The sequence below is a fragment of the Bos indicus genome, chromosome 19 (assembly GCF_029378745.1).
Source record: "Bos indicus isolate NIAB-ARS_2022 breed Sahiwal x Tharparkar chromosome 19, NIAB-ARS_B.indTharparkar_mat_pri_1.0, whole genome shotgun sequence".
Taxonomy (NCBI): domain Eukaryota; kingdom Metazoa; phylum Chordata; class Mammalia; order Artiodactyla; family Bovidae; genus Bos; species Bos indicus.
Genome location: NC_091778.1, coordinates 52049262 through 52074968, shown reverse-complemented (window position 1 = coordinate 52074968; position 25707 = coordinate 52049262). Strand labels below are relative to the sequence as shown.

Here is a 25707-nt window from a genome sequence, read left to right as displayed (position 1 = left end):
CCTGCTACGATAGGATGGATGTCCTTACAAGAGGGAATGACACTAGGGCTTGTGCTTACTCTGCCAAAGGACCTAGCAGGGCAAAAAGGCAGCGCTCACCAGGAACCAACTTGGCAGGAACCTTAATTTTGGACTTTCCAGTATCTAGAACTGTGAGAAAACAAATTCCCGTTGTGTGAGCCTACGGTATTTTGTTATGGCGCCTGAAAGGCTAGGACACCCCAAAGTGTTTTATATAAGTTGAATTCTTTTGATATTATTGAGGCTGGTTTCCTTTCCAAAATTCTGAAAGTCTGAATAGAACTGGTGGTAGAATTTGTTATTCAGGCCTCGAACTTTCTTTGTGGAAAGATTTCTAAAAACAAATTTATTTTCAATAGATGGAGGATTTTTCAGGTTGTCTATTTCTTCTTGCCTTTGTTTTGCATGGAATTTGTTCATTTTCAAGTTGTCCAGTTATTTGACAAAGTCATTTGTAATATCCATTAGCCTTTTTTGGGCCATATTATGCAGCACATAGGCTCTTAGTTCCCAGACCACGGTTTGAATCCACACGCCTTGCTGTAGCACAGACGCTTAACCTCTGGACCACTGCAAAATCCTTAGCCTTTTAATATATGTATAGTCTTAGTTGAGTCACCTGCCATTTCTGATAGAAGTCTAGCAGGGGGCCTACTCCCCCTGCCCAATTTAGTCCTGGCTCACTGCAGGGCCCATCTCTCTCCCTGTTCCAGCTCACCTCTGTTGGCCCAGAAGCCTCCAGCCCAGCGGGTCCACCTCCTCCCTTGGCTTGGAGGGACTCAAGCCTTCCCCAGGGCCTCCCTGTCCCTCTTACTCCCTTTCATCCAGACGTCATTCCTCCTAAACCTGTGTGGACAGGGAGGCCTGGCGTGCTACAGTTCATGGGGTTGCAGAGTCAGACACAACTGAGCGACTGAACTGAAACCTGTGTGTCAGTGACAGTCAGTCTTCTGCTGGACTTGGCCAGTTAAGCAAACACTCATCTAAGTGTTGCTGTGAAGGTATCCGGTCCATGCGGTGCAAGTCTACAAGCAGGTGACTTCAAGTAAAAATTACTCTCAATAATGTGGGTGGGCATCCTGCACTCAGTTGAGGCCAAGGAAAGAAAACCCAAGGTTTCCCTGAGGGAGAAGGAATTCTGGCAAGGCTACCCTAGGTGGGGGGGTCCTCAATTATGCCAGCCCATCATCAGACTGCCTACCTGTCCCCTCCTGGTCAAGTTTCCTTGATCGAGGGCCCCTTCCCTGGAGGTGTCCAGCCTGTTTTCTGGAGCCAGGTATCACCCCTCCACACACACACACTCCTGCGGGAAGCAGAGGGTGGTACTCCCTGGGGCGCCAGGACAGTGGAGGCTCACAGAGCTGATCAGCAGGCAGGATGAAAGGATGCCCAGACGCCAGAGCGAAGGAGAGATTTAATCATGGGAGACAACATCTTTACCAGGTTCGTGAAAAATGAAACAGAGTACAGACACGGTTCTTTACACAGACAATTACAGTAAATTTCAAAACCCACGCAGCAATTTGAACCTTATTTCTTGAAAAACGAACACAGACAAATAGGGTGGGTGCCCAGCGCCCAGGGCTGCTCCGCGCGACCTCCGGCATCATGGGGCCCTGGGCCCGGCTCCCGCGTGCGCCAGCTTCACAGGTGGACCGACCAGCGTCTCCCCTCCCCACCCTCCGCCCCCCATGGCGACGCAATAAATAGGAGAATCCAAACAGAAAAACGACAACCACACCAGTGCAGCAGAGCCCGTGCGGTTCTGGAAGCTCGGCCCGGCTAGTGGCTCAGCCGACTCTTCACAGACCAGGCAGGTCTCCGAGTCGGCGGCGCGGGTCTCGGCCCTGCGCCCAGGGAAGCCGCGGGGTGGGCTGTGTGCGTGTGCGAGGGGGTGCTGGTCCTATGGGCGCCTGCACGCGGGGTGCGGTGCCAGGGTCGGCAGGTGGGAGGCGGGGGGCGGGCCGGTGGCCTAGCCCTCCCGCACGCTGACGCGCGGCTCGGCCAGGGAGCTGTGAATAATACTAAGGATGGACTCCAGGCCGCTGCCCTCCAGCAGCGTGCGGTGGTCGCCCTCGATGATGTGTACAGACACCTTGCCGTCGCACACCTGGGACAGATTGTAGTCGGCGCCCAGGCCCTCCTGGTAGGCGCTGCCCATCTTGGCGCGCAGCAGCGTCACGTTGCCGTGGTAGGTAGCCCGCGGCGTGTACTCCTCCGCGGCGCGCAGCTTGTGGTAGAAGGAACGCGCAGCAAAGCTGAGCGCGTGCCGGTCCAGGCCCGCGTGGCTCTGCACGATCAGCTCGACGGTGGCTGCCACACGCGCCTCCAGATCCCCGAGGGGCAGGAGGGCCTCCAGCACCTGTAGGATAGGACAGTGAGCGAGCAGCGCCGGGGGCGGGGGCGGGGGCATCGGGAGGCCGGGCCCCACGCCGGGTCGACTCACTCTACTATGCTCCGCCTTCGTGAACTGCTGCATGAAGAAGCACATGGCCTCGGCCTCGGCCTCTGCCTCGCAGCCGGGGTTCAGCTTGGCCCGGTAGCTCTGCAAAGGGAGGAAGAGCTGTTGCAGTGGCAGGTACAAGGGGCTGGGCCTGCGGACTCCCGTCCGCTGCCGCCCTCACCTGAGTGTAGGCCATCACGAAGGTGTGCGAGCCGTCAAACAGGAAGAGGCTGTTGTTCGTGGGGCCAGCGTTCTGCTGGGCCTGCAGCTGTGAGCACATCTCGAAAGCCACGCAGGCCCCGTAGGAGTAGCCAGCGATGCGGTAGGGCCCCTCTGGCTGCACTTGCCTGATGCACTCGATGTAGTAGGTGGCCAGGCTCTGGATGCTGTCCAGGGGTGCCGCTGCGGGCACAGCATAAGGCTTAGCCCTCGTCTGCAGGTGCCTTGCCATCCCCAACTCCCTGGGGGGCAGCCCCGTAGGCCCCTGACATACCTCCTGTACACTGTAGGCCATAGGTGGGGATGCTGAGCTTGGCGGCCAGGCTGTGGAACACGGTGGTGGAGCCCTCGATGGGGTGCACCAGGAACAGGGGCCGCTCGGAGCTCTGCACCGAGTTGAGCCGTGTCAAGGTCGGGCCCTCGGGGTTCACCAGCAGGGTGCTCAGGTTCAGCTGGGTCTGCGACTGGGCAGGGCTGCCGAATTTGGGTGTGGAGTCCGTCAGCTCTGTGAAGAGGGGCAGATACCAGGGATGATACCATAGGGTCCCCTGCCACAAACACACAGACATGCACACCCGTCGGCCACGGGTGGCCAGGGCAGATGGGTGGGGGCGCTGGGCGCCCAAGGAGGCCTCTCAGGAAGGGGCCAGATGGACAAGCCCTGACCTGCTCGGAGGCCAAGAGCCCTGAGGGGACAGTGCTGCTTTGGGGACACCCCCTCCATACCTACCATCAGCTGTGCCAGCCTGCGCGGAAATCTCCTGCAGCTTGTGGATTGTGAGCTGCCGGATTTCCCGCATGGACAGCAGCAGGTTGTGCTCACGCTCCAGCATCTGGCGCACCTCCACGCCCATGAGTGAGTCGAGGCCAAGGTCTGAAAGCGAGCTGTCCAGGTTGACGGTGGCCAAGTCACGGATGCCTGGGGGGTGGGGAGGCAGCTCAGTTGGCAACGTGGGAGGGGTCCTGGGTGGGTATTGTACCCTGGACATGAGTTTGAGTAAACTCCAGGAGTTGGTGACGGACAGGGAGGCCTGGCATGCTGCGATTCACGGGGTCGCAAAGAGTCGGACAAGACTGAGCGACTGAACTGAACAGATGGTACCATGGGACCCACAGCCCCCACCCAACTCTGCACAGACCACCTATGCCTCTCCCTCCATGAGCAAGCCCAGCACGCCCCCCTTTGCAGCCTGGGAGACCAGACTCGGGAGACGAGTGTCTACCGGTGGCAAGGGGGCAGGGTGCTGCCTCACCCAGGATGTGAGTCACAGCCTTCACGAGGTCCTGGTGGCTGCCGCTGGGGCCACGGGATGTAGCCTTCTCTGCCAACACAAAGCTGCTCAGGACGGGGTGGGGCTGGTTCAGGAAGAGGTCTAGAACCTCCATGCAGGAGGTGATGCGCTGGGGCAGCGTCCCGCCGATGGCTTTGTCTTTAGTGCCCTTCAGCTCCATGAGGAGGCCCACGTCAGCAATCGCACCCCACTGCACGGCGAGGCCTGTGGGTGGGCAGTGGCGCTGTGGTGAGTCGGGGTAGTTATGAGGGTGGGACCGCACCAATCGGGGAGTGGCAGGTGGGCCCACCTGGGAGGCCGTCGTGCCGACGCTTCTCACATATGCGCTCCATGGTGGAGTTGGCGAACCCGTAGTTGGTCTGGCCGGCATTGCCACGCCCGCAGCTCACGGAGGAGAAGACCACGAAGTAGTCCAGCTCTGGGCATGCCTCCCGGGTCACCCTGTGGGTTCTTAAGTCACCCCCAGCCGGATTCCCCAGCCCCCCGGCTGTCATGCCCAGGACTCCTGCTTACCCGCCAAACCGCCTCCCCTTCCCTGGACCTGTGGTCAGACCCCAGCGGAGGCCCATGGCCAGGTCTCTGGACACCAGTGCAAGGGCTGTGCAGGGAGAAGGCGGGAGAGGAGAAGGGAGGAGCCCACCTGTCCAAGTTCAGGGTGCCATTGTACTTGGGCTTGTTGACGTCCTGGAAGAACTCAGGGGTCTGGTTATCCAGCATGGCATCTCTCAGGACCTGGGGTGAGGGGATCTTAGCACCTGCCTCGGCCCCAGGCCTTTGGAGGGCTTCTTAGGAGGGGCCCTTCCCTGGGCAGCTGGCTCCAGCCCCTCTAAAGCCGTCCTCACCACGGCCAGGTTGAAGATGCCTCCCACGGGCCCAAGCTGGGCGGCCTCAGTGATAAGGCTCCGGGTGCCATCCAGTGCGCTGACGTCGCTGGTGGACACCAGGACCTGCACACCCTGGCGTCTCCACTCGTGGACCTGCCTGGCTTGGTAGCCTGTGGGACAGACAGTGGGAGGGGATGGGCAAATGAAGGTCTGGTCCCAAGCCTAGGTGCCCTGAGAGCACCATAAAGGGGTCTGAAGGAGGCTCTTCCCACTGCCCCACCCTCAGGCCACTCACCTGTGCGGATCCCAGAGCGGGAGGTCAGCACCAGCTTCTGGGCCCCTCGCTCCACGAGCCAGTGGGCCAGCTCTAGGCCAAAGCCACCCAGGCCCCCAGTGATGATGTAGCTCTTGTGGGCTGGGCAGAAGGTCTTGCACAAGGCCACCATCTGGGTGGGTTTGGTCCCGTGCAGCACCGCCTCCTGCTCTTCCTCACGTACCTGCAGCCCAAGCAGGGCCCCTGTTCACGCACTGCTGGCAGGGGCCAGGGCTGGGGCCAGAGACCCCCAGGGCCCCCCACTCACCTGAATGACCACTTTGCCGATGTGTTTGCCCTGGGCCATGTAGCGGAAGGCGTCCTCCGCCTGGGTCCTGGGGAACACTGTTCGCTTGAGGGGCTGCACCACACCCTCCCGGATGCCCGCCTTCAGCAGTGTCGACACTTCCTGCCACATGGTGTTGTTTTCTTCAAAGAGAGAGTCCAGTAGGATCCCGTGGAAAGTCACGTTCTTCAGGAAGATGGCCATGCCTGGACAGGTGGGCAGGCGGGGGGCCTCACCACATAGCCCACAGCCTACCACCCTGCAGACCCCCACTCTGCCCAACAGCCCCCTGCCCACCCAGCCACCCACCAGGCCTGCCGCCCCATCTCACCCAGGGGGTGGTTTTTGGAAAGGTCAAATTTGCCAATTTCCAGGAATCGACCGTGCTGGGCCAGGCACCGCACACTGGCCTGAAGCTTCTCTTCCGCCAGGGAGTTGAGGACCAGGTCAGCACCTTGGGATGGGGGGCAAGCCGGGTCCCCATAGTGAAGGTCACAGCCCGGCCAACCTGACATGAGTCTGAAGGTCTAGACCCTGTCCCAGCATGGGCCAGCGTCTCCTCCAGCTTGGCTGGTGAGTGGGGGATGGGAGGAGGAGGGGGCTGAGGATACAGGCGGATGGTGGGTGGTGAGTGATGGGGACCACTCACCCTTCCCGGCTGTGTGCCACAGCACATGCTGCTCAAAGGATGTGTCCCGGGAGTTGGCAAAGCTGGTTTCGTTGAGCTGGGGGAACCTGGACTGGAGGTATGCCCGCTTTTCGGCTGACCCTGGCAGAGAGAGGCACACCTGGTGAGTCTGGGCTTTAGCAGTGCTGCCAGGCAGACAATCCTGGGCTCTGGGAAGGGTTGGAGGCTTACCCACAGTGGTGAAAACACGGCAGCCCAGGCTGAGGGCGATGGCGATGGCAGCCTGGCCTACGCCGCCGGAGCCCGAGTGAATGAGCACCGTCTCGCCTGGCTGCATGCGCCCGCGGACCATCAGCGCGTAGTAGGCTGTGCTGTAGACAACGGGCACCGAGGCGGCCTCCTCCAGGGTCCTAAGGGCACAGTGCAGGGGTCAGCTCTGGCCTGATGCCCGGCCACGTCCATGTCGGGCCCCAGGTCCCAGCCCTGGTGACTCACCAGTTGGAAGGCACGTCCCACAGGAAGCTCTGAGGCACCAGAGTGGAGGTGGCCAGGCCTTCGGCGGGTACCAGCCCCATCACACGCTTCCCGCTGGCATCTCGGCCAGAGAACTCCATGCCTAGCAGGCAGTTCCGAGAGGCCCAATTTCCTGGGGGCAGATGGCGGGTGAGTGAGCCCCTGACCTCACTGGGAGGAGCCTCCCAGGTTCCTGAGCACTGTTGGGTGAGGACCCTTCTCGTCCCAGGCCCCGGCCCCGGGGTGGGGGGGGGTCTTTGTTCTGGTCCCCCTACCGTGGGCTGCCTGTACCTGGGATGGCGTCGGGGGACAGCTTGCCCGTGGCCAGCATGATGTCGCGGAAGTTGAGGGAGGCATAATAGATGGTGCAGAACTGGAAGCCAGGGGCCGTGGGCTGGCTGTGGCGCAGAGGGGAGCAGACCCAGCGGATGGAAGACAGGTCCCCTCGGGTGAGGACATTTATGAAGGCATGCTCTGTCTGCTCCTCGGGCTTGTCTAGGGGGTGACAGAAAGTGGAGCCCCTAGGATCGCATGTGGCCCTGGCCTGGAGCAGGGCTTCCAGCCAGAGTCCTCTTGCCCTCTCCTCAGTCCACCCAGCTGGGAGGCGAGGAACCCGGAGGAGCAGGGCAGTCCCGGGGGGCTCACCTTGTTCCAGTGGGAAGTGGCGGAACGCTCCCCAGGCCCCATCACGGTAGACATTCATCACCAGGTCACTCTGGAGCACCTTCTGCAGCTCCAAGGACTTCGGGTCTGTCTCAGGGATGGGGGACGTGCTGTTGAGGTTAGACACCAGGACGCACCTGTGGGCAGCCAGACAGGTGAGGGGAGGCTGTGGTTGGGTCCCGGGGGCAAGGGGCACGTAGCACAGTGGGCATCTCACCGAATCCGGTGCCCGTCAGGCTCTTTCCGGAGACAGTTCACCAAGCCCACGACCCCTGAGGTGGTGCAGCCAACAGCCATGAGCCATACGGGCCGGGAGGAGGAATCGGCCAGGATGTTCTGTAGAAGGATGAAGGAAGGGTTGACGAGGGAAGGGTTGCCTGATGGGGGGGATTCCCCCAGGTCCCGACACTGGAGCCGGGTCAGCCTGGCCTGGTAGGGGCTGGGAAGGACTGACCTTCAGGGAGTCGACCCACTGGAAGCTGGTGTCCTCCACAGGCAGGAAGATTGGGCTGTCAAGCGGGGCCAGCCGGCGGCACAGGAAGAGCACCGAGCCGTAGAAGGACTTCTTCAGGGCCACCAGGTGCAGGGACGCACCAGCAAACAGGCGCTCCCACTCATCCTGTGAGTTGAGGGGGTCAGGGCTCTGCAGCCTCCCGGTCCCGCCCCCCAGCCCCATCCACCCAATCCCGGCTCCGCCTGTACCTGGCTCAGGAGGTGCCGTTGGCCTTGTTGTGGCTCAGGGCAAGTGAGGAAGGTGACAGTCTCTCCCAAGGGGTGTCCTCTGAGCAGCGTGTGCAGCAACAGGAAGCCTCCCTCCTTGAGGGCAGCCACCATATTGCCGACAGCCGTGGCCGGGTCACCGAGGCTGGCTAAGGCATAGTTGCACACCACGAGGTTGGCCCCACCCAGGTTGCTGGGGGCCGGGTCCGAGGGGTCCCACTGGCCCTGGGTTATATCGAGCTGCTGCAACTTGGCCTGGGCAGCCTCCAGGGCCTGGGGGTGGCGGTCAGTGGCTGTGTAGTCCAGCTCCAGCAGGGGCTGGGTGTTGAGCAGCGTGGGGATGCGGGAATACAGTTGGCCGTCACCAGCTAGCACCTGGGATGGAATAGCTTCTTGGATCAGCTGCCCCTGGGCAGGCGTCCCCCCACCTCAGCTGGGTGTTTCCCAGAAAGGCCCACCCACCGATTCTGCAGAGGTCATTGGCCAGTGCTGCCCTGCCCACCACACCCCTGGAACCAGTCCCTTCAGTGCCCCCTTCCCCTTCGGTGTCCGGGCAGCCTCAGCTCCATCTTGAGTTGGGCGACCTCACGTCTGAGAGGCCCCAGCCCTCCCTTAGGTTCGGGACTGCCGATATCTGAGTCCTTGAGCACTGGGCCTGCGGCTGCGCGGGACGCCCACCTCCACCACCTTCATCTTGAGGCTGGTCATGTTCTCCAGGGCAGTGTCCACGCACGCCTTGAGTGCTGGGGAGTTGAGGAGCCCACTGAGCAGGGGGTCATCACACAGCAGGGCTCTCTCCTGGGCTAGGATCTGGCCCATCTCCATCTGTAAGTTCCCGTTGAGTTGCAGCTGGCAGGCGGTGGCCAGCAGCCGAGGCAGGCCTTGCTGTGGGGCCTCCTGGGGAGCCTGGGCACCATCCAGCCCAGGAACCACCATCTTTATCCCCTGCTGGGCCACCCTGGTCTGCAGTGCCTGTGCCAGCCCTGGGGAGGGGAGAGTCACATGTCAGGGAAGAGCCTCAGCTGGGCTGGGGTTCCTGAAGCTCCCCCGACCAGGAACTAGTGACTGCTTGAAACAGAACCCACTACCTGGTTCTGCCCACTGACGGAAGATAGAGGGATGGAGTGGACTGTCCAGTCCTCCAGGGCTGGAAACTGGCACTGACCATTGGTACACTAGGTGGGCAAAGGGCAGCCCTGCCCCCATGCAGGTGTGAGCCCCAGAGTATGGGTTCCCCAGAGGATGGGTTCCATGCTTTGCCGGCCCTGGCTGCCCCTCCCCAGCTCCCCCCACCATCCCGCACCCCTCAGCTTGGGCATGAGCCCTGGGTAGAGGGTGGTCTCACGCCTGTGCAGCTGGCTGGTGGTACAGACAAGAGGGGCGAAATCTGTCACCTCTCTGCCAAGGCCCCCTCTGAAGACATCAGCTCCAGGTAGGGGGAAGCCAGGGGCACTCACAGGGGAAGGCAGAGGTAGACCCCACACGTAGGAGAGGCTATGATGGGATAACGGGGCCCGGGAACTGGGAGCTGGGCCCCGGGATGAGGGTGGTGGGTGCAAAAGACTCACCCACACACAGCTGCAGCTCCTCCTGCAGGGCCAGGTTCCCAGCCAGGCACCCAGTCTCCACGTGCGGTGTGAAGCAGAACTTCTCCAGGATGGGCACCAGCTGCTCCTGCTGATGCCGGGGGGCCACCGAGGTGTGGATCCTCGAGATGTAGATGCCGCCAGCCACCGTGGTGTCCAGACACCTGTTTATTACCACGTCGGCCACTGTGGGGACACGCTGGGTGAGGGTGGGCAGGGCCTGGCACGGGGAGGCACGTGTGTGGGGCCAGGGCAGGGCTGACCTTGTGTCTTGTCCTGCAGCGTGTACAGCTTCTGCTGGTGGGTAGCCGGGTGGATGTAGATGGCGGTGATGCGTGTGGGCAGGCGCAGGCCGCGCTTGCTCGGGGCCAGGATAGACATCTGCAGCATGGTGTCCATGAAGGTCACCCAGTTGTCCTTCCAGAGCAGCTGGCCTGTGTTGCCTGGGGAGAAAGGGGCTGTCGGTTTGGCCAGGCTAGGTCTCTTCCTGCCGTGGGCCCTCTCCTCTGTGTGCCCCAACCTGGGGGGACCCCTCGTGGCCCCCTCACACCAGGCAGCAGGGGTTGGCCCCAAAACACAAAGTGGGACCTCCCTTGTACGTACCTTCGGAGCTGGCCTCAAGGATACCCTGGAAGTAGGGGCCGTAGTTGAAGCCCTGCAGCTGCAGCTCCTTGTATACATCACCACGGCACAGGTGGATGGCAGTTGTGGGGTCCACGGGGGTCGCAGGGTCCGGGCCATACCGGTTGTCAAAGAGCTTGGGGTTGGGATCTTCCCACTGGTATACCTTCCCTGTGGGCAGGGATGGCAGAAGGGCCTGAGTGAGGGCAGGGCTGAGCCGGTAGCTAAGGTCTACCCAGAGACCCCCAGCAGGGACCCTGCAGCCCGGTCCAGGGCCCCTGCTCACCGCTCGCGATCAGGTTGCCATTCTCAGACACCTCAAAGGTACAGGAAGCTTCCAGAAGCCGCACTTCCAGGAGCACAATCCCTGTGGGCAGCAGGGGCAGAGGTCAGCTGCAGGGGTCGGCAGCTGGCCCTCCCACCCCATAGCTTGAGCCACCTTCCTCACCTGTCTTCGGCAGGATGACAGCCTGGTGCAGCGTCACGTCCTCGAATACTACAGGCGTGTGCTCCATGTTCTGGTCCAGGGCTCGGGCCAGTGTCTTCCAGACCAGGCACAGGTAGCCAGTGCCCGGGAAGATGATGCGACCGTCGATGCAGTGATCCACCAGATAGTGGTCAGGGGACTCGGGGTTGATGTCTGTGGGGCCTGGGCCTTAGTGCCACTGCTGTGGAGGAAGCCACCCCGCCCCCCTGCCCGCCTGCATTGCAAGGACTCACCGATCTTATAGATGGTGGCAGAGGAGCTACTGGAACCACTGGGGAAGTCCTCAGCAGTGGGCACATCCCAGGTCTGGCTGTGGTCCCACTTGATGTGGGGGGAAATGAGGGGGGTGCCCCGGGGAGCTGGGAACTCCACAGGTGGGAACAGCCCGTTGGGGTTGACGTCAATGCTGGAAGGTGCAAAAGGGGAAATGTGACTGCCCTGTCACACCCACTGCTGACCCACGGTCAACCCACCTCCCCTAAGACCTCAGAGACGCCTGAGACAGGGTGGGGTGGGGGGCATGCCAAGGGTGTGGAAGTGGCCCAGCACCCAGAGGTCTGCTTCCTGGGGACCATCTCAAGGCCGCCCGGTGGCCTGGCTGGGGAGGAGCCTCCCAGGGTTGAGCAGGGAGAGCGGCCGCACCCGGTCAGGTAGAGCTGGCCCACGTTGCTGAGGAAGAACTCTAGGTTGTCCCTGTGGTCCTTCTTCATCAGGGGGATGATGGTGCAGCTGGACTTGAGGCCTCTCTTCAGGACGGCCTGCAGAGGCAGAGGCGGGCTGGGCCTCCCCCTGGCCAGTTCCCACTGGCCCCCCGCTCAGCCCCCCGCGCCCGGCCAGCCCGCCGGCCCTGCAGGACTACGCATACCTGCAGCAGGGCATGGGGTGCGATCTCCAGCACCACGGCGTCCTCGGGCACGTGCCACAGCGCCTCCTGGAACAGCACGGGGCTCACCAGGTTGTTCACGTTGTACTCGGCCGAGAAGGTGCGGGCCAGGCTCTCCTGCCACTGGGTCTCGGGGATGGAAGTGCTGAGCCAGCGTGGGGAACGCGGCTGGGGCTCCCGGATCACCTAGGCGGAGGGCCGGGCGGGGTCAGCCTGAGGGAGCTGGGGCCTGCCTTCCCCGCCTGTCCTCAGGGAGGGCCCCCGCCACACAGCGCGGGGACAGCCACCCACCTTCTTGAGCTGCTGAAGCAGCATGGGGGCGATACCGTCCATGAAGTAGGAGTGGAACGCCATGCCGCCCGTCCGCACCTCCTTGGCGAACACGCCCTCCTGCTTCAGCTGCTGCACGAACTCCAACATGGAGGCCTGGGGGGAGCGCAGACGGGGAGGGACGGGGGCGCTGACGGCAGTCCGGGTCCGGGCCAGTGCCGGGCTCCCTGCGCAGAGCACGCTCTGCGGGGGTGAAAGGGGACTTGGGGACGAGGCCTTGCCTCCCAGGGCCCACCTGAGGTCCCGAGATGGTCACGGTGTCGATGCAGTTGTGGCAGGCAGGCACGATGCCAGGGGGGCAGCGCTGCTTACACTCCTCCCAGGTCAAGCCTGGGAGCAGAAGAGAGCCTCAAAGGGTGGCATGGGGAGCAGGCACCCCCACACAGCCCTCCCCAGGGAGGGGAATGCTGCCCGGGTGGCCCTAATGACAGCTGCCGAGCGGCACCTTTACGAGGCAGTTTCATCCCTGCCGTTGTCTGGTCTCAGGCGGAGGTGTCATTAATACCGTCCTACAGGTGGGAGCCAGTTTCGGGTCCCACGCCTGGCCTACCAGAGAGGGCTTTGGCCTCACTCTCCCAACAGCCCCTCCGGCTCTCTCTGGTCTCCTCCCGTCCCCACCCCTGCCTGTCCCAAGTGTGAGCAGGCCCACTCCGCCTGCAGCATCCCCCCCAGGGGTTCATGTGAAAATCACGCTGGCCTCTACTGACACCCATGGGCAAGTATGCCGGGCTCCAAGGCCATCCGGGGCATAGCGGGGCAGGCTGTCAGGGTTGTTCTCACCCTGCGGTGAGGACAGTGGCTGGTGAGCTGCCCCCAGGCCCTGGCCTCTGCCCAGCGCCAACACAGAAAGGTGCCAGTACAGATGACCCCCTCCTATGGAGACCCTCAGGCCCAGGGGTGGAGCGCGACAGGGGAGCAGAGGGCAGTGCCTACCTACAGCCGCCATGGCCCCGGGCGGGATGTTGGCCTCCTTGATGCACTGGCCTCTCCAGTAGGCAGAGAGGATGGCCTCCTCCTGAGAGATGCAGCCGTCGGCATAGCCACAGGCCACCTCACCCAGGGAGTGCCCGATGATGCCGTCGGGCTGAAGGCCCATGGAGGTCAGCAGGTCTATGAGCGCGATCTGGGGGTGGGGTGGGAACAGGATGGGTCATGCCAGTCTCGGGGACCCCAGGCTCACCACCCTGCCAGCCGGCTCACCCCAGACCCCAGGGGCACACCTGGATGGCAGTGAGGCTCACGAAGGAGATGACCATGTCATCAAAGATGGCCTCGTCCGTGCTCAACAACAGCTGTGACACCTGCAGTCCCAGAGGCTTCACGGCCTCATCCGAGCGCAGGATGGAGTCGCGGAAGCGGCTCAGACGCATCAGGCTCAGCCCCATCCCGCGCCACTGTGTGCCCATACCTGTCCCGGAGGGAGATGTCAGGGCAGCGCCGTGCAGTCCCAGCCCATGCGGCCCTCGGGGATGACCTGAGGTGGGGCGGGGTGGGGTCGGGGCTCACCGGAGCAGATGAACCAGAGTGGGCGCTTGCCGGCCAGCACCTGCTGCACCTCCTGGCTGCCCCCCTGGCTGCCCAGCACGGCGTAGCCACGGAAGGGCATGGCTGCTGGGGAGGGGGCCGCGATGTCATTGAGCATGCTCACGAAGGCCAGGTTCTGGCTGTGCTGGAGGCCTAGCTCCAGCAGACCCTGCACACCCTCCAGGGTGCGCCCACTGGCCCGCAGCAGACGGGGCAGGGCGGCATGTGGGGTAGGCGGTGGCAGTGGCTGGGAGTTGGGCTGGAGGATGACGTGCACGTTGGAGCCACCGAAGCCAAAGGAGTTGATGCCCACGTTGCCCCCGAGGACGGGCAGGGGCCGGTCCACAACCTGCAGCCGCCCATCCTGCAGTGCTGGGATCTTGGGGTTTGGGTTGTGGAAGTGCAGGTTGGGGGCCCAGAGCCCGTGCTCCAGGGACAGCAGCACCTGTGGGTGCCTCGCGGTCAGCAGGACGGCCGGCCCTGGGCTCCCTGCCCCTGCTGGTCGGGATGGGCTTCAGGTACATCCCCTCCTGAGGACCCTCTGTGTCACCCCAGAGGCCCTGCCCGCTGCAAGCAATTTCGTTCTCCCCCAAAGCTCGCCCTGCCCCAGTGCAGCGGTCTGGTGACCAAGCCACATGCTCTGTCTCCTCTCAGCCCTAGGCCTCACCTGGGGCCCTGCCACCTCCCAGCCTCATTGGCTGTGGATCTAGACAAAGGCTCCTCAGCCATTCCCCACCCCATCTCCCAAGCTAAGAGCTGCAGACAGGTGGCTATGGTGGCCCAGGGAGCTGAGACCACCAGGAAGCTCCCATCATACTCAGAAGCTCAACCAGTAGTGACCTGGGTCCTCCAAGCTACCAGCTGGTCAGGAGGCCACAGGGAGAGCGAGCCTGGAGACACGGGCTGCCCTGTTGCTTCTGCTCCCTCTGGCTGGCCCCTTGGGGAGCAAGTGCTGGGTAAAATGTCTGGCCCTGTGAAGCCAGGCAGGGGCTGGCCACATGCTGGCGGCCTGCTCTCCGGGCCTCAGTTGACCCATATCCCACAGAACAGCCGGGAGGGACCCTCCCCCAGCAGGCTATAAGACGCTGACGGGGCAGGGACAAGATGGCCCTAGACTCGCCTGCCTACCTTGGCCAGCGCCGCGAGCCCTGAGGCGGGCTCCGGATGTCCCATGTTCGACTTGGTGGACCCAATCCGCAGGGGGCTCTGGCGGGTGCCACACAGGGCTTGCACGATGCCGTTTAGCTCCTGGGGGTCGCCCACCTATGGGGAACTCAGGGAGGTCAGGACCCCGCCCTGGTGCTTCTCTGGCGTGGGACGTGGGATATGAGCAGGGCCAGGCAGGGGTCTCACCTTGGTACCGGTGCCATGGGCTTCAACGTACTCCAGGGTCTCCGGGTCCAGCCCGGCCGGCTTATACAGGGAGCTGATGAGCTGCTCCTGTGCCTCTCCGGAGGGGAAGGTGACGCCTGGGGGCGGGTCCAGGCCTCAGCACCCCCAGCCCCGCCCGACTACCCGTAGCCCCACCCTCGCCTGCCCCAGGCCAGCTCCCACCTTTCTCTTTGCAGCCATCCGTGTTGGTGCCAGCGTTGAGGATGGTGGCGTACACCCGTCGGGCCAGGGACTTCTTGGTCAGAAGGATGGCCATCACAGCCTCTGCACGGCAGTAGCCATTCCCTGGGGGCGGAGGGCACTTCAGGCTCATGAGCTCAGGGAAGGGCTCAGGGGCTGGTGCCGGATAGAATCGAGGGTGGAGGCACTGCCCGGGGCCCCATGCCCACTGCTCTCACCTGATGCATCGAAGGACTTGCAGGTGCCCTCGGGGCTAAGCATGCCCAGCTTCATGAACTGCACCGAGGTGTTGGGCTTCAGCAGGATGTTCACGCCGCCGACAATGGCCATGGCGCACTCCCCTCTCTGGATGGCCTGGTAGGCCCTCTGCAGGGCCAGCAGGCTGGAGGAGCATGCCGTGTCCAGGGTGATGCTGGGCCCTGCAGGCAAGGACACAATGCAGCCGTGGGACCGCCTCCCCACCCTATACCTTGGGGCTCTGACAGCTCTACTGAGTGCTCTCCACGTGGAACCCACACCACCAGGACCTTGTTCCTGCTGGCCTTCCTAGGGGAGGTGTGGTCAGAGTCTGGAAGGGTCTCAGCTGTCATCCGGCCCCTGCCCGCCTCCCCCCACCCCAGGCCCGAGTCAGAAACAAAAGGGCTGTGTGGGCACCCACCTTTGAAGTCAAAGAAGAAGGAGAGGCGGTTGGCCAACATGGCACGCTGGCAGCCCACCATGCTGTAGCCCACGAGGGTCTCAGGGTCTCGGCTCAGAGCCTCTGAAGCCTCAGAGCCACTCACACCCACCCAGACACCGGTGTTCGTCCCCCGAATGGAAGCTGGGTTGATGCCTGTAGGAGGCAGAAGTCAAACCTGCAGCTGTGCTGTGCCCAGCCTGCTGTTGAGCTCTGGGAGGTGAGGCGTCTCCCCTTGGCCTCTCTGGCTGGGGTGACTGGGTGCATGCTAAGTCGCTTCAGTCATGTCCAACTCTGTAACCCTATGGACTGTAGCCTCCCAGGCTCTTCTGTCCATGGGATTCTCCAGACAAGAATACTGGAGTGGGTTGCCGTTCCCATCTCCACGGGATCGAACCCAGGGTTCGATCCTACGTTGCAGGGGAGAGGAGGCTCCACCTCGCCTGACTCTAGAGTGGCTGGGGAGTCAGGGAAGAGACAGTGGAGCCAGAGTGGGGTGGCTGGCCCAGGTAGGGTTGACAACAGATAACCAGGTCACAGGAAACTGGGGCCCGGGGGACAGGCGGGGTGCCAGATGGGGCTCCAGTCTCTGGGTCAGGCAGAGGCCAGAGACAGCTGGAGGTGGGGACAGAGGACAGCACTGTCCCCAGGCTACTCCCCTGGGCACTGGTACTGCTGGCAGGGTCTGATGAGCCCTGAGAGCAGCCTGCCTTGGGCGGGCCAAGATAAGAAGACAGAGAGAGACAAAAGCCGAGTGTCCAGGCTTGGGAAGGAGGGAGGGACACTGGCCAGCCCCTGGAGAGCAGCATCCAAGGTCTCCGGCTGGGGCCTGGGCAGTGGGAAGGCCTCCGCCTCCCCGCCCCTCCCCCCAGGCAGTGCCTGTCCAGGACCCTGTCACACTCAAGGGTCAACCCCAGGGGCTACTTAGCATCTGCTGCAGGACAAGAGACCTGTAAGGCCAGGGTACCCGCCCTGCAAACCACAGGTGGCAGTAGGCAGGTCCTGGGTTCCCCTGTGGCCCACCTGCTGAGGGGCCTCACCCCCATGGCCAGCCTTCCCTCTCCCACTCAGCACAATTTCCATGTTCCCCAGTGTCCCTGGGACAAGTCTGTGCCCTTGAAGCACTTTTCCAAGGCTAGGCACAACCCAGCAGAGGGGAGTGGAGGGTGAGAGTCCTGGGGCCAGATCCTGCCTCCTGCTCTGCCTGGCACCTGGTGTCCTGCCCTCGCCTCCAAGATCAGCCACGCAATGGGGAGTGAGGAAACTGGGGTGACAGGACATGTCTGGGATTCCTCTGGTGTGCAGTTGTGAAACCTGAGCTGCCTGAGGCCCACACCTCCCCACCTCGTCGGCCCCAGCCCAGGGCTCCGCTCCCTCCTCAGCACCTTCTGTTCTGGATGTTTTGTTATGAACACACAGATGCTTTTAGAAGCAAAAAGGGAGGTTTTCAAGAAGGGCAGCAGGAAACTTGGGGACTGGCCCTCTGCAGCCCCCCAGATGGCCCACCTGCATCCACAATGGCCTCGTAGGTGACCTCCAGCAGCAAGCGGAGCTGGGGGTCCATATTGTGTGCCTGCTTGGGGTGGACCCCGAAGAAGGAAGCGTCAAACCGGGACAGGTCCTTCAGCTTGCCTGACCGCCGAGGCAGGCCATATAGTCCTAGGGAACACACACAGGTGGAGAAATCAGTCATAGAACATCATAGCCCTGAGTGATTGACTGGGGGGGAGTCCCGGCTGCAACAGGGAGCTGAAGCTCCCTGGGATGGGTGGGCCCACTTCTGAAGGGGACCCTTGGGCCGGGGGGAACCTCATGGGTGATGGCCCCAGAGCAGAGCAGAGCACTGTAGCGGGCAGCGCTGCCTCCTCCCACCTGCCACTGTCCTGACCTGGCTGAAGACCTTCTGCCTGGCCCCATCCCGGCCTGGCAGCTAAGGCCAGCCAGGCTCTGCCACACTGACTCATATCCTGTAGATCAGGTGGAGCCGCTCTGCGGGAGAATCTACTGGGCGTGAGGGAGTCAAACCAGCTTCCCGGGGGAGCCTGATGTCTTATCTGACCGCCTGGGACAGCACGTGGGCAGGCAGTGGCTGGCTGGAGGTGTTCACCCACCTGGTCTTGCCCTGGCTCCACCCTAAGCAATGGCCCTGGTCTGTGAAAGGGGCAAAGGCTATGCCCAGAGAACTCCAGACTCCCACAGGCTGGAGTTCAGTCCCTAGCCCACTGGCCAGAGGTCCCACGTTCCCCTAGCCCAGAGCCTTCTGGTACCGTCTCCAGAAAGAAGCTATAACACGGCCTCACCTTAGGTGACTGTTGGCTCTGCCAGTGGGACCGGAGTGCAGGCCCTCCCTGGTAACCCGGGAGATTGTGTCCACAGAAGGGGTGAGAAAAGAACCTCTCAAGTAGGCGGGGAGCCCCAGGCTCGCTTACCGGCCTTCCACCGCCTGTCATCATCTGTCACCATGTCCACACCGCCAATGAGATTGGCCCAGAACTCCTCCAGGTTCTCCGACTCAGGCAGCTTCCCAGACATGCCAGTGATCACCACCTCCTCCATGGCTGCTCTCTCTGCAAGGAGGGTGGCATGGGGGCCCGGACACCAGTCAGCCTGGGCCCCAGCACTGCCAGTCCACAGCCTCGCTGGAGACCCAGCTGCTTCCCAACCCTGGCTTCATGAACTCCCTCCTCCATCTGGCCCACTCAAGGGTCTGAGAACAGCAGCTCAGAAAGCCCTGCAACAAAGATCCACATGGCCAGCTCTGGGGCTGTGCACCCGCTGGAACGTTTTGTGAAGGGTATGTATGGTGGTTGGGAAAGGGGAGTCCCCACTCTGGTCCAGCCTGCCAACACCTCGCATTGGGCTCTCTGGGCATTGGCCTTGGCCTGGGGTGACCCCACCACAGCCCTGCTGCAGGAGACTCAGGAGGGGGCCCCATGGTGGGAGGCAGGGCCCAAACCCTTCTGAGGAAGGGACTGCCTGGCCGTCAGCCTGTTAAGAGGTAGCCCAGGGAATTTAGTAGGCGAAGGAGAAAGGGCAAATGTGGGGGTGGGAAGAAGTGCCCACACTGACTAGCTGGCTCTGCGCTCAGCATCTCGAGCTGCCCTCCAGGCCAGAACCACAGCTTGGTCTCCTCAACAGTGCCAAGGCCTGGCGGGGCTCTGGGGAAAAATTGGTCCCTGTCCCACAGTGGGCAGCCCCAGCCTGTACGGCCCCTCCAGCAGGCTCCAACCTGGAGAACCACTCTCTCAGCTGCCAGGCAAGCACTACCCAGACCCACACATCTGCACAGGTCGAGGCCTCAGGACTGCGCTTGCCTACTGTGCAGCCTGCCTGTCCATCCAGACCCAGGTCTCCCAGCACCAACGGGGGAACCTAGTCTACCCTGAGCCTGTGGGCCCTGGATGGGGCTCCTGTCTGAGGAAGGGGGCAAGGCCAAGGTTGGTCCTGCAAACTTCCACCAAGGCTCCAGGGCCTTATGGCGCCGATGACTGGTGAACTCGCCAACTACTGGCCCTTTAGGGTTTCTCTGAGCATGGGAAAGTAGGAGTGGAGAGAGCGTCTTCCTTGGGTGGCCTGATCGCCCCGGCGTTCCGGCAGAGGGAGCCCCCTCCCCCAGCGCTGAATAAAGAGCCCTTTGCCGGCCCAGAAGCACCAGCTCCCGGGGCGGCTGCTTCTCCAGAAAGCGCCCGCTCTGTTCTCCCCCTACTTGCTATTCACGCGGAGTCCGGCGGGACGAGGCAAAAGGGTGGAGACCCCTGCGGCGCTGGCGAAACTGCGCGCGCCGCCGTGAGGTTGCACCCGGCAGGAGTGGCTCTCCCCCCAGAACTCTGGGGGCTCCAAATGGAGCCCACGTGGTGGAGGAGCCGACCTTATACGGCCCTGCGCCTCCTCCATCCACCTCCCTCCCCTCTTCTCAGGCCCTCCGGTCGGCCGAGACGGCTATCCTGCACCCGGAGGCATGGGGATGCCGTGGGTGGAGGGGCTCGGCGGCCAAGCCGGAAAAGGAGGCCCTCGAGGGTGTGGCGGCTGGGGGCTCCAACAGGCCCTCGAGGGTCCGCAGCCGCCCGGCCCAGTCCAAGACCAAAATGGCTGTTCGCGGCGTTCCCGGGCGTCCGCCCCTCGCTATCCGCCCACCTGCCTCGCTGGGCTTAGGCATGGCGCGAGGGCCCTTTGCCGCCTAGCCTCGGGCGTCTCGTGGGGCTCGAACATCCAGACCGGAGGCTCGGACGCCGAGACCAGGGCAGGCTGTGTGAGATGAGCCCTCACCATCAGCGCGCCGAACCATGCGCACCCAAGGCCAGAGGATGCGGGCCGGCGGCGCCCGCTCGAGCCCGGCCGCCTTGCTCCCGCCCCAGCCCCCGATCCAGTCTGGCCCCAGGACCGGGTTCCCGACTCGCAACTTCCGACCCCGGCCCGGCCTGGCCGCTTGTACCTGGTCTGGGCGCGGGCGGCTGTGCGAACGGCTGAGGGAGAGCGAGGATGGAGTGTGCGTTGGAGGGGAGGCCGCTACTCTCTCTCTGGCTCCCTCTAGGCCCGCGCCGGCGCTATTTAACCGCGGCCGTCCCCGTGCGGACACGCCACATGGGCTGACAGCTTGGCTGCGCCGCCCAGGCCAATGAGCGTCGGGGCTGCGCCCCGGGACAAGGCGCGCCGCCGCCAGTGGGGTGATGCGGCGCGCCGCCGCCGGGAGCCGGGACCCTGCGCGGGGGCGCGCCCAGGGGGCGCCGGGTTGGGGGCCCCGGACTCGGGGGGCTCTGGGGCGGGGCACGGTGTCACCCCCGCCCCCCAACTTCCGTTCCGTGCTCCACGCCTCCCGGGGCCGCCCCCACCTCCGGGATCGCGGGGGCCACGTGTGCACGGCGCGCGGTGGAAACGGAACGGGGCGTACTTGGGTCACTCTGGGGGTCATACTGGGGCCACACTGGGGGCTAGACGGACCCCCAGGCGTTCGAATTGACGGCCAGCATCCGGGCTGAGCGGTGCCGGGCCGGGGGCGTGGCTCTCTGCAGCCGCAGCCAATCGGGGGCCCGAGGCGTGCGCGCTGGCCCAATGGCGCCCCTCGAGTGGGCGTTGCTAGGTGATAGGGTGATGGGCCGGGTGGCCCCGGGCTCTGCGCGGGCCGCGCGCGGTCATTGACCCGGCCGAGGGTGCCCCGTGCGGGGTTACTGTCGGTCACCGCAGCGCAGCGCCCCGGGTCCTTCCTGCCTTGCCGCCGAAATTCGCGGGGCGAGTGCGGGAACCCGGGGGACGCTCCGAGGCCTGCAGGGGCCTTCCGCAGACGGCCGCGGGGACCGGGAGCGGCCATCTGGCGAGCGGGTTCTGCACGGACACCTCTTGGCGTGGCTTGAACAAAGGAGTCTCCCTGGGCAGAGGCACTCGCGCTCGCACGTGGCCACTCTCACCCACCAGCACGCACACGAACCGATGGAAGTGCGTCTCTCCTCGCCCGCACACCCTCCTTCTGTAATTCCCGTCCTCAAATGTTTATCCATTTTATACACACACACAAAAATCCTTGACTTTCCAGACTGAAAACAACACGGATCGGGAATCACGTGAGCCCAGGAAGGACTGACTGGTGGCCACGCCCTGCACGGCCCTTACTATCTCCTGGGACCACTGATAGACCCTTGGGAGGTCAGAAAAGCCCTGGCAGAGGTGCCTGGCCGATTCCTCTTGTAATCAAACGCTGCTGCTCTCCTCCCCTGCCTCCGTGCAACCGCTCTTGTCTTGCTCTCAGCAACTGAAGACTGTGGAGCATGGCACTGGCCACAGATGTTCTGGGCAGGACAGAACGGGACTGCTACGTCAAACCAGATAACTTGACTTCAGGTGCCCCTCCCTCAAACCCTACAGTGCTCCCTACACCCCCAGGTAGTCCCAGTGGCAGCTCATCTCTCTTGCTCTAGTCTTCCTCTTGGCATCATCACTGGGGACTTCTGGTTTGCACACTGTGAAACAAAGGGCAAGACAGGAAAAAAGGAGAGAGGGGAGGGAGATCCCGCAGCTCAACTGCTGTCCCAAATAGCTTTGTGGGATTTTCTTTTCCTTTCTACTTAAGAGCTTTTCAGACCCTTGGTATCCTGGATCAGAAGTGGGTAGGCCGTGCTGCACAAACACGCTCAACTCTCGGTGTTGAGCAGGCTCACTTCCTGCTGGTCAGTGGGGCTCTTCTCACTGCAGACTACCAGGGGCCCAGGTGACACGACGATCGCAGGCTGCGTGGCTGAGTTCGAGACCTTGTTTGCACCACAGAGGGATGAGGACTTACGGGATCTGTTTCTAGCAAAGGGGCTCACTTTTTCAGCTAAAGGAAGTCACGTGGCCACGTCTCACTTACATGGCAATGTGCCAGACAAAACAGAGTATGGAGACCCTGCCACCCGGCAGCAAAGCTGCTCCTGGCATGTTCCTTTCTGGCACATTGGAAGAGACCTGCCATTTTCTCCGCAGCTCCCCAAACACTGTGTGCCCAGGATAAGCAGTGCATCAGTGGTTAGGACGTCAATGTGCTTGTGTAGATTTTTATCTTCCCTCTCTTCACAGAAATCAAAGACTGAAACCTAGATAAACAAGATGACATTAATGAAATGTATGCTTTCAAAGGGGCTTGTGGGGGGCTCTGCACCTCTGTAGGCCAGGCTGAGCACCCCACCGTCCTGTGGAGGGGCTGCCCACCTCTGCACCTAGCCAGGGTGCAGACTGGCAGTACACATGCCTCGAGGGCCTGCCCTCTGCTCCTCTTGGCAGGGGGGACACTGTGAGTGAGGCAACGCTCTTCTTTTCCGCCGAAATGTGCCCCTTGGGAGGGCTGCCAATTGGCCCCAAGCACAGTAGCTGCAGGTCTTATTCCAGGCCCCAGGAGATGACCCTGAGGACCCTGTGGGCTACTTTGGGAACCCCCTCCCAATCTCCTCACTCCTTGTCCAGGACAGACATGCACTGCAGGGCAGGCACACAGCACTCAGGGCTGGGAGTGAGCTTTGCACAGACCTACTGCGTGCCCAGTAGTTGCCCACAGCTTCTCTGTTGCTCCCTGTCTGATTTCAGCTCAAGTGGGGGGCTTGAGGCTGGCGAGGAGGCCAGGAGCCTCTCCAGGGGCCTGGGCCCCAGAACAACTGACCACGTGAACACAAGCATGGCATGTGCCAAGTGCTGCCCTGGTGCCAGGCCCAGCTCTTAGCGAAGCTTCCTGGACACACATCCACCTCATGCCCGGGCCCTGCATAAGGGGCCCCGGCCTGACACAGAGGTGGTGCAGCTGGGCTGAGAGCAAAAGGCCAGGATGTCAACCTGCAGCCTCTGGGCTGGAGGTGAGAACGCAGCTCTTGCCCCTCTGTCAGGCCTTGCTCAGGCACTGCCAAGAGCAGGGCTCCCGTGGAGCTCTGAACGCCTGAGCTGTGTCCCCAGCCCTGAATCGGGTGCTCCTTCTGTGGATGGCTGGCTTTTCTGCCCACCTACAGGGTTCCCTCAGTCCCCACGTGGACCAGAAAAGGCTCAGCCCTGGTCGCAGAGTGAATCCTGAAACCCGCATGTTGGTAGCAGGGTCTGCGCAAAGTTGAACAGAATTTTCTGCTACGAGATCTCTTGCTCACTCGTCTGTGACATCTGTAGTTCAGGACTGTAACTGGGTTTCTATTTTAAACTCAGATATAAACGGAGTAGTGTGTGTGATGGTACCAAAAGCACTCACGGTCGAACCTTTGAATCACAAGAAACCAGGCCATGAGAGCCACATATGCAAAGCCCTGGAAATCTTTTACTGTCCTTCCCAAGTTCAAAGAAGAATTTGGGATTCGGTGGTCAGTCTGTGAGGTGCCTTAGTAGTTCACCACCCCCACTGTACACACACACACACACACACACACACACACGCGCGCGCGCGCGCGCACAGCCCTGACATGGAGACAAAAGCACCGAGGAGGAGGATGGGAAGAAGGACTGACACATTGGATGGAAGGGAGCAGGAGGGGAAAGGGGAAGGCGGGAGGGTGGGGGAGGAGAAAGGAAGGGATCAGAACGGGGAGGGGGAGGAGTGGGGTGGGTCAGTCCTTGGAGTTGTAGTTCCGAATCTTGGGGGGCCGCTGGCAGCCTTTATGTTTTGGAGGATGAGCCCTGGGGTGTCTAGTAGGCTTGCCCCTTGTCTGGGCTTCCATCTTCATCCCTTCAACGCCAAAGGCTGCCCACGTCACAGTGGGGCTCCCCTCAGGGTGCTGGAGGCTACAGGCTGTCGGTGCTGGGTGCTCTAGCAGGTGAAGAGAAAAGAGAAAGGAGGGTGAGTCATCACGGGGCAGGAGGATGCGGTGCACATGGAGAGCTGGGTTCAGTGAGTGCTGGCCGAGCTTCTCTCCAGCAGGAACCAGAGATCCCACGTCAGCTTCCTTGTGGGAGCCCACGAAGGCCAGTGTCCTCCAGGGCAATGGCTGTATCTGGAGGTCCTGGCCCTGGTGTCCCGCACAGCGGGTCTGTGTGGACATGTGCTCTCCAGGTGTTCTGGGGGCCTGGACCTGCCCCTCCACTGGGCACACAGGATACTTGGCTGTGAAAACATCTCCTGTCCTGATCATTTCATAATGGGTCCCTCGGAGGTTCCGAGGTTAAGGGTTGACTCACGGCACTTCCCAGGCTGTCATCTACCCTGTGCCCTCTGGCCATGCTTGCGAGCATCTCCAGCGGCACAGCAGCCCTGATGCGCGTGGCCAGGCCCAGGCCAAGGACCCTGGAGCTATAGCAGACGCTCTAAGTGTGGGCAGCCCTCCCTAAATACTGGCAACAACTGTCTTTGCACGAGGGCACTCTAGGTGATGTTTGAAAAGTCCCTTGAGCTTTTCACTGTTTTCCTAGCTTTTAAAACTAAAAATGTATTTCTTAAAAAAAAAAAAAATGTACCAGGAAGATGTTATTGAAAAGCAACTGTGAGGCTACAAGACTGTATTGTACAACATGTGGAATGTGGACGGTATTTTGTAATAACTGTAAATGGAGCATAACCTTTAAAAACTGTATACAAATAAATAAAAAATGAAAAAAATAAAAAGCAGTGGTGAGATGATGCAAGCTCAGCGGCTGCTCTCCTTCCTGGGCTGGCCCAGCATGCAGGGTTAAGACGCTGTGCTTCCAATGCAAGGGGCATGAGTTCGATCCCTGGTCGGGGTTGCGATCCTGCATGCCATGTGGCTCAGCCAAAAAAATAAAATATAAAAAATAAAAGAACGCTGACACAGGGCGTCAAGTCAGGATAGGTGGGGCCTGGCTGCCTGGTGCTGGCGTCTCACACATGTGAGACACACTTCAGGGATGCACACCGTCTGCCCAGTGTCACAGAGCCCACCACTGTGGGCCTGGTGGTGTGACACGGAGCAGTCTGGAGGGGTCCGCCCAGCACATGGCCACGTGCTGCACAGGTGGACGACAGGGACCAAACTGGCTCAGACTCCAATCTGGGGAAAGGCCAGCAGAGCAGCCGCACAGCCTCTGGAGGGAAAGAACAGGGTTGGCATGGAGCTGGGTGACAGGAAAGGCCGGGACTTGGAAAGCACACACAGGGCTGTGAGCCAGGCTTCTTGCAGTGACTCCAGCACCATAAGCTGGGCGCTGGCCAGGCGTACCCAGGCCCTGGTCCCCTCTCTCATTTTGTGCCCTTTCTACTCCTCTGGCCTCTGGAGATGTCTGGAGCTGCTTCTCCTTTCCTGGGGGCTTCGGGGGTCACACCTAGTGGCCTCTCCTTGTGCCCTCAGACCCAAAGCTGAGCCAGGTCCTGCTCTCCCCCTGCCCCCTGCCTGCCAGCGCCAGGTCCTGGAGTAGGGTGAGGATGTGGGTCCCTGGATATCCCCAGGTTTCCCTTTACTTCCTGTGGCCATGGCTGCTCCTCCCTCATTGAGAAAGCGCCCATGTCTTTGGTTCTTCAACCCTGGGTGAATTCTTCCTCTCTACACAGAGACCTTCTCACCCTAGACGTCTTTACAACTGCTTGTAAAGGGATCTCTGGTCAGCCCTGTCCTGCTAACTCGGTTTCCTTCTGGAAGGCCATTGCCATTGGGGAGGGTCAGGGTCAGGAGTCTGACCACTGCGATGTGGGGGTCCCTCCCTACAACTTGAGGGACCAG

General features: G+C 62.2%; 2 protein-coding genes across 7 annotated transcripts in view; both read right to left on the bottom strand.

The window, feature by feature from the left end:
* Window positions 1–1417: 1417 nt before the first annotated feature.
* Window positions 1418–18162, bottom strand: FASN (fatty acid synthase). The gene is made up of 41 exons (XM_070773861.1): window positions 18031–18162; window positions 17108–17260; window positions 15584–15757; window positions 15144–15344; window positions 14908–15030; window positions 14707–14822; window positions 14482–14616; window positions 13336–13798; window positions 13050–13237; window positions 12763–12952; window positions 12065–12159; window positions 11791–11925; window positions 11482–11685; window positions 11259–11374; window positions 10850–11022; window positions 10578–10769; window positions 10416–10496; window positions 10112–10300; window positions 9772–9951; window positions 9491–9694; window positions 8601–8905; window positions 7905–8297; window positions 7657–7821; window positions 7420–7538; window positions 7185–7339; window positions 6831–7034; window positions 6522–6672; window positions 6258–6436; window positions 6048–6167; window positions 5730–5852; window positions 5381–5604; window positions 5095–5296; window positions 4818–4969; window positions 4616–4707; window positions 4265–4416; window positions 3937–4179; window positions 3414–3602; window positions 2958–3188; window positions 2646–2866; window positions 2468–2566; window positions 1418–2383 (listed from the first exon to the last, which is right to left on the bottom strand). The coding sequence occupies exons 1-41, from the start codon at window positions 18155–18157 to the stop codon at window positions 1994–1996; spliced, it is 7548 nt and encodes a 2515-aa protein (XP_070629962.1). The 5' UTR covers window positions 18158–18162; the 3' UTR covers window positions 1418–1993.
* Window positions 18163–23340: 5178 nt separating this feature from the next.
* Window positions 23341–25707, bottom strand: part of CCDC57 (coiled-coil domain containing 57) — a 110583-nt gene continuing 108216 nt past the window's right edge. For all 6 annotated transcript variants that reach the window (XM_019981126.2, XM_019981128.2, XM_019981129.2 and 3 more), the window contains one exon: window positions 23341–23846. In XM_019981126.2, coding sequence (XP_019836685.2) covers window positions 23647–23846 — 200 coding nt within the window. In that variant the 3' untranslated portion in view covers window positions 23341–23646. The remainder of the gene's footprint in view (window positions 23847–25707) is intronic.

Bases quoted from the DNA above. Each gene is read 5' to 3' on its own strand.
- FASN (XM_070773861.1), bottom strand. From the start codon at position 18,157: ATGGAGGAGGTGGTGATCACTGGCATGTCTGGGAAGCTGCCTGAGTCG. The intron at 7,822-7,904 runs GTACAGGCGGAG...CTCAACTCACAG, and splicing joins AACGGCACCTCCTGAGCCAG to GATGAGTGGGAGCGCCTGTT. The intron at 6,168-6,257 runs GTAAGCCTCCAA...TCTCTCTGCCAG, and splicing joins CCGTGTTTTCACCACTGTGG to GGTCAGCCGAAAAGCGGGCA.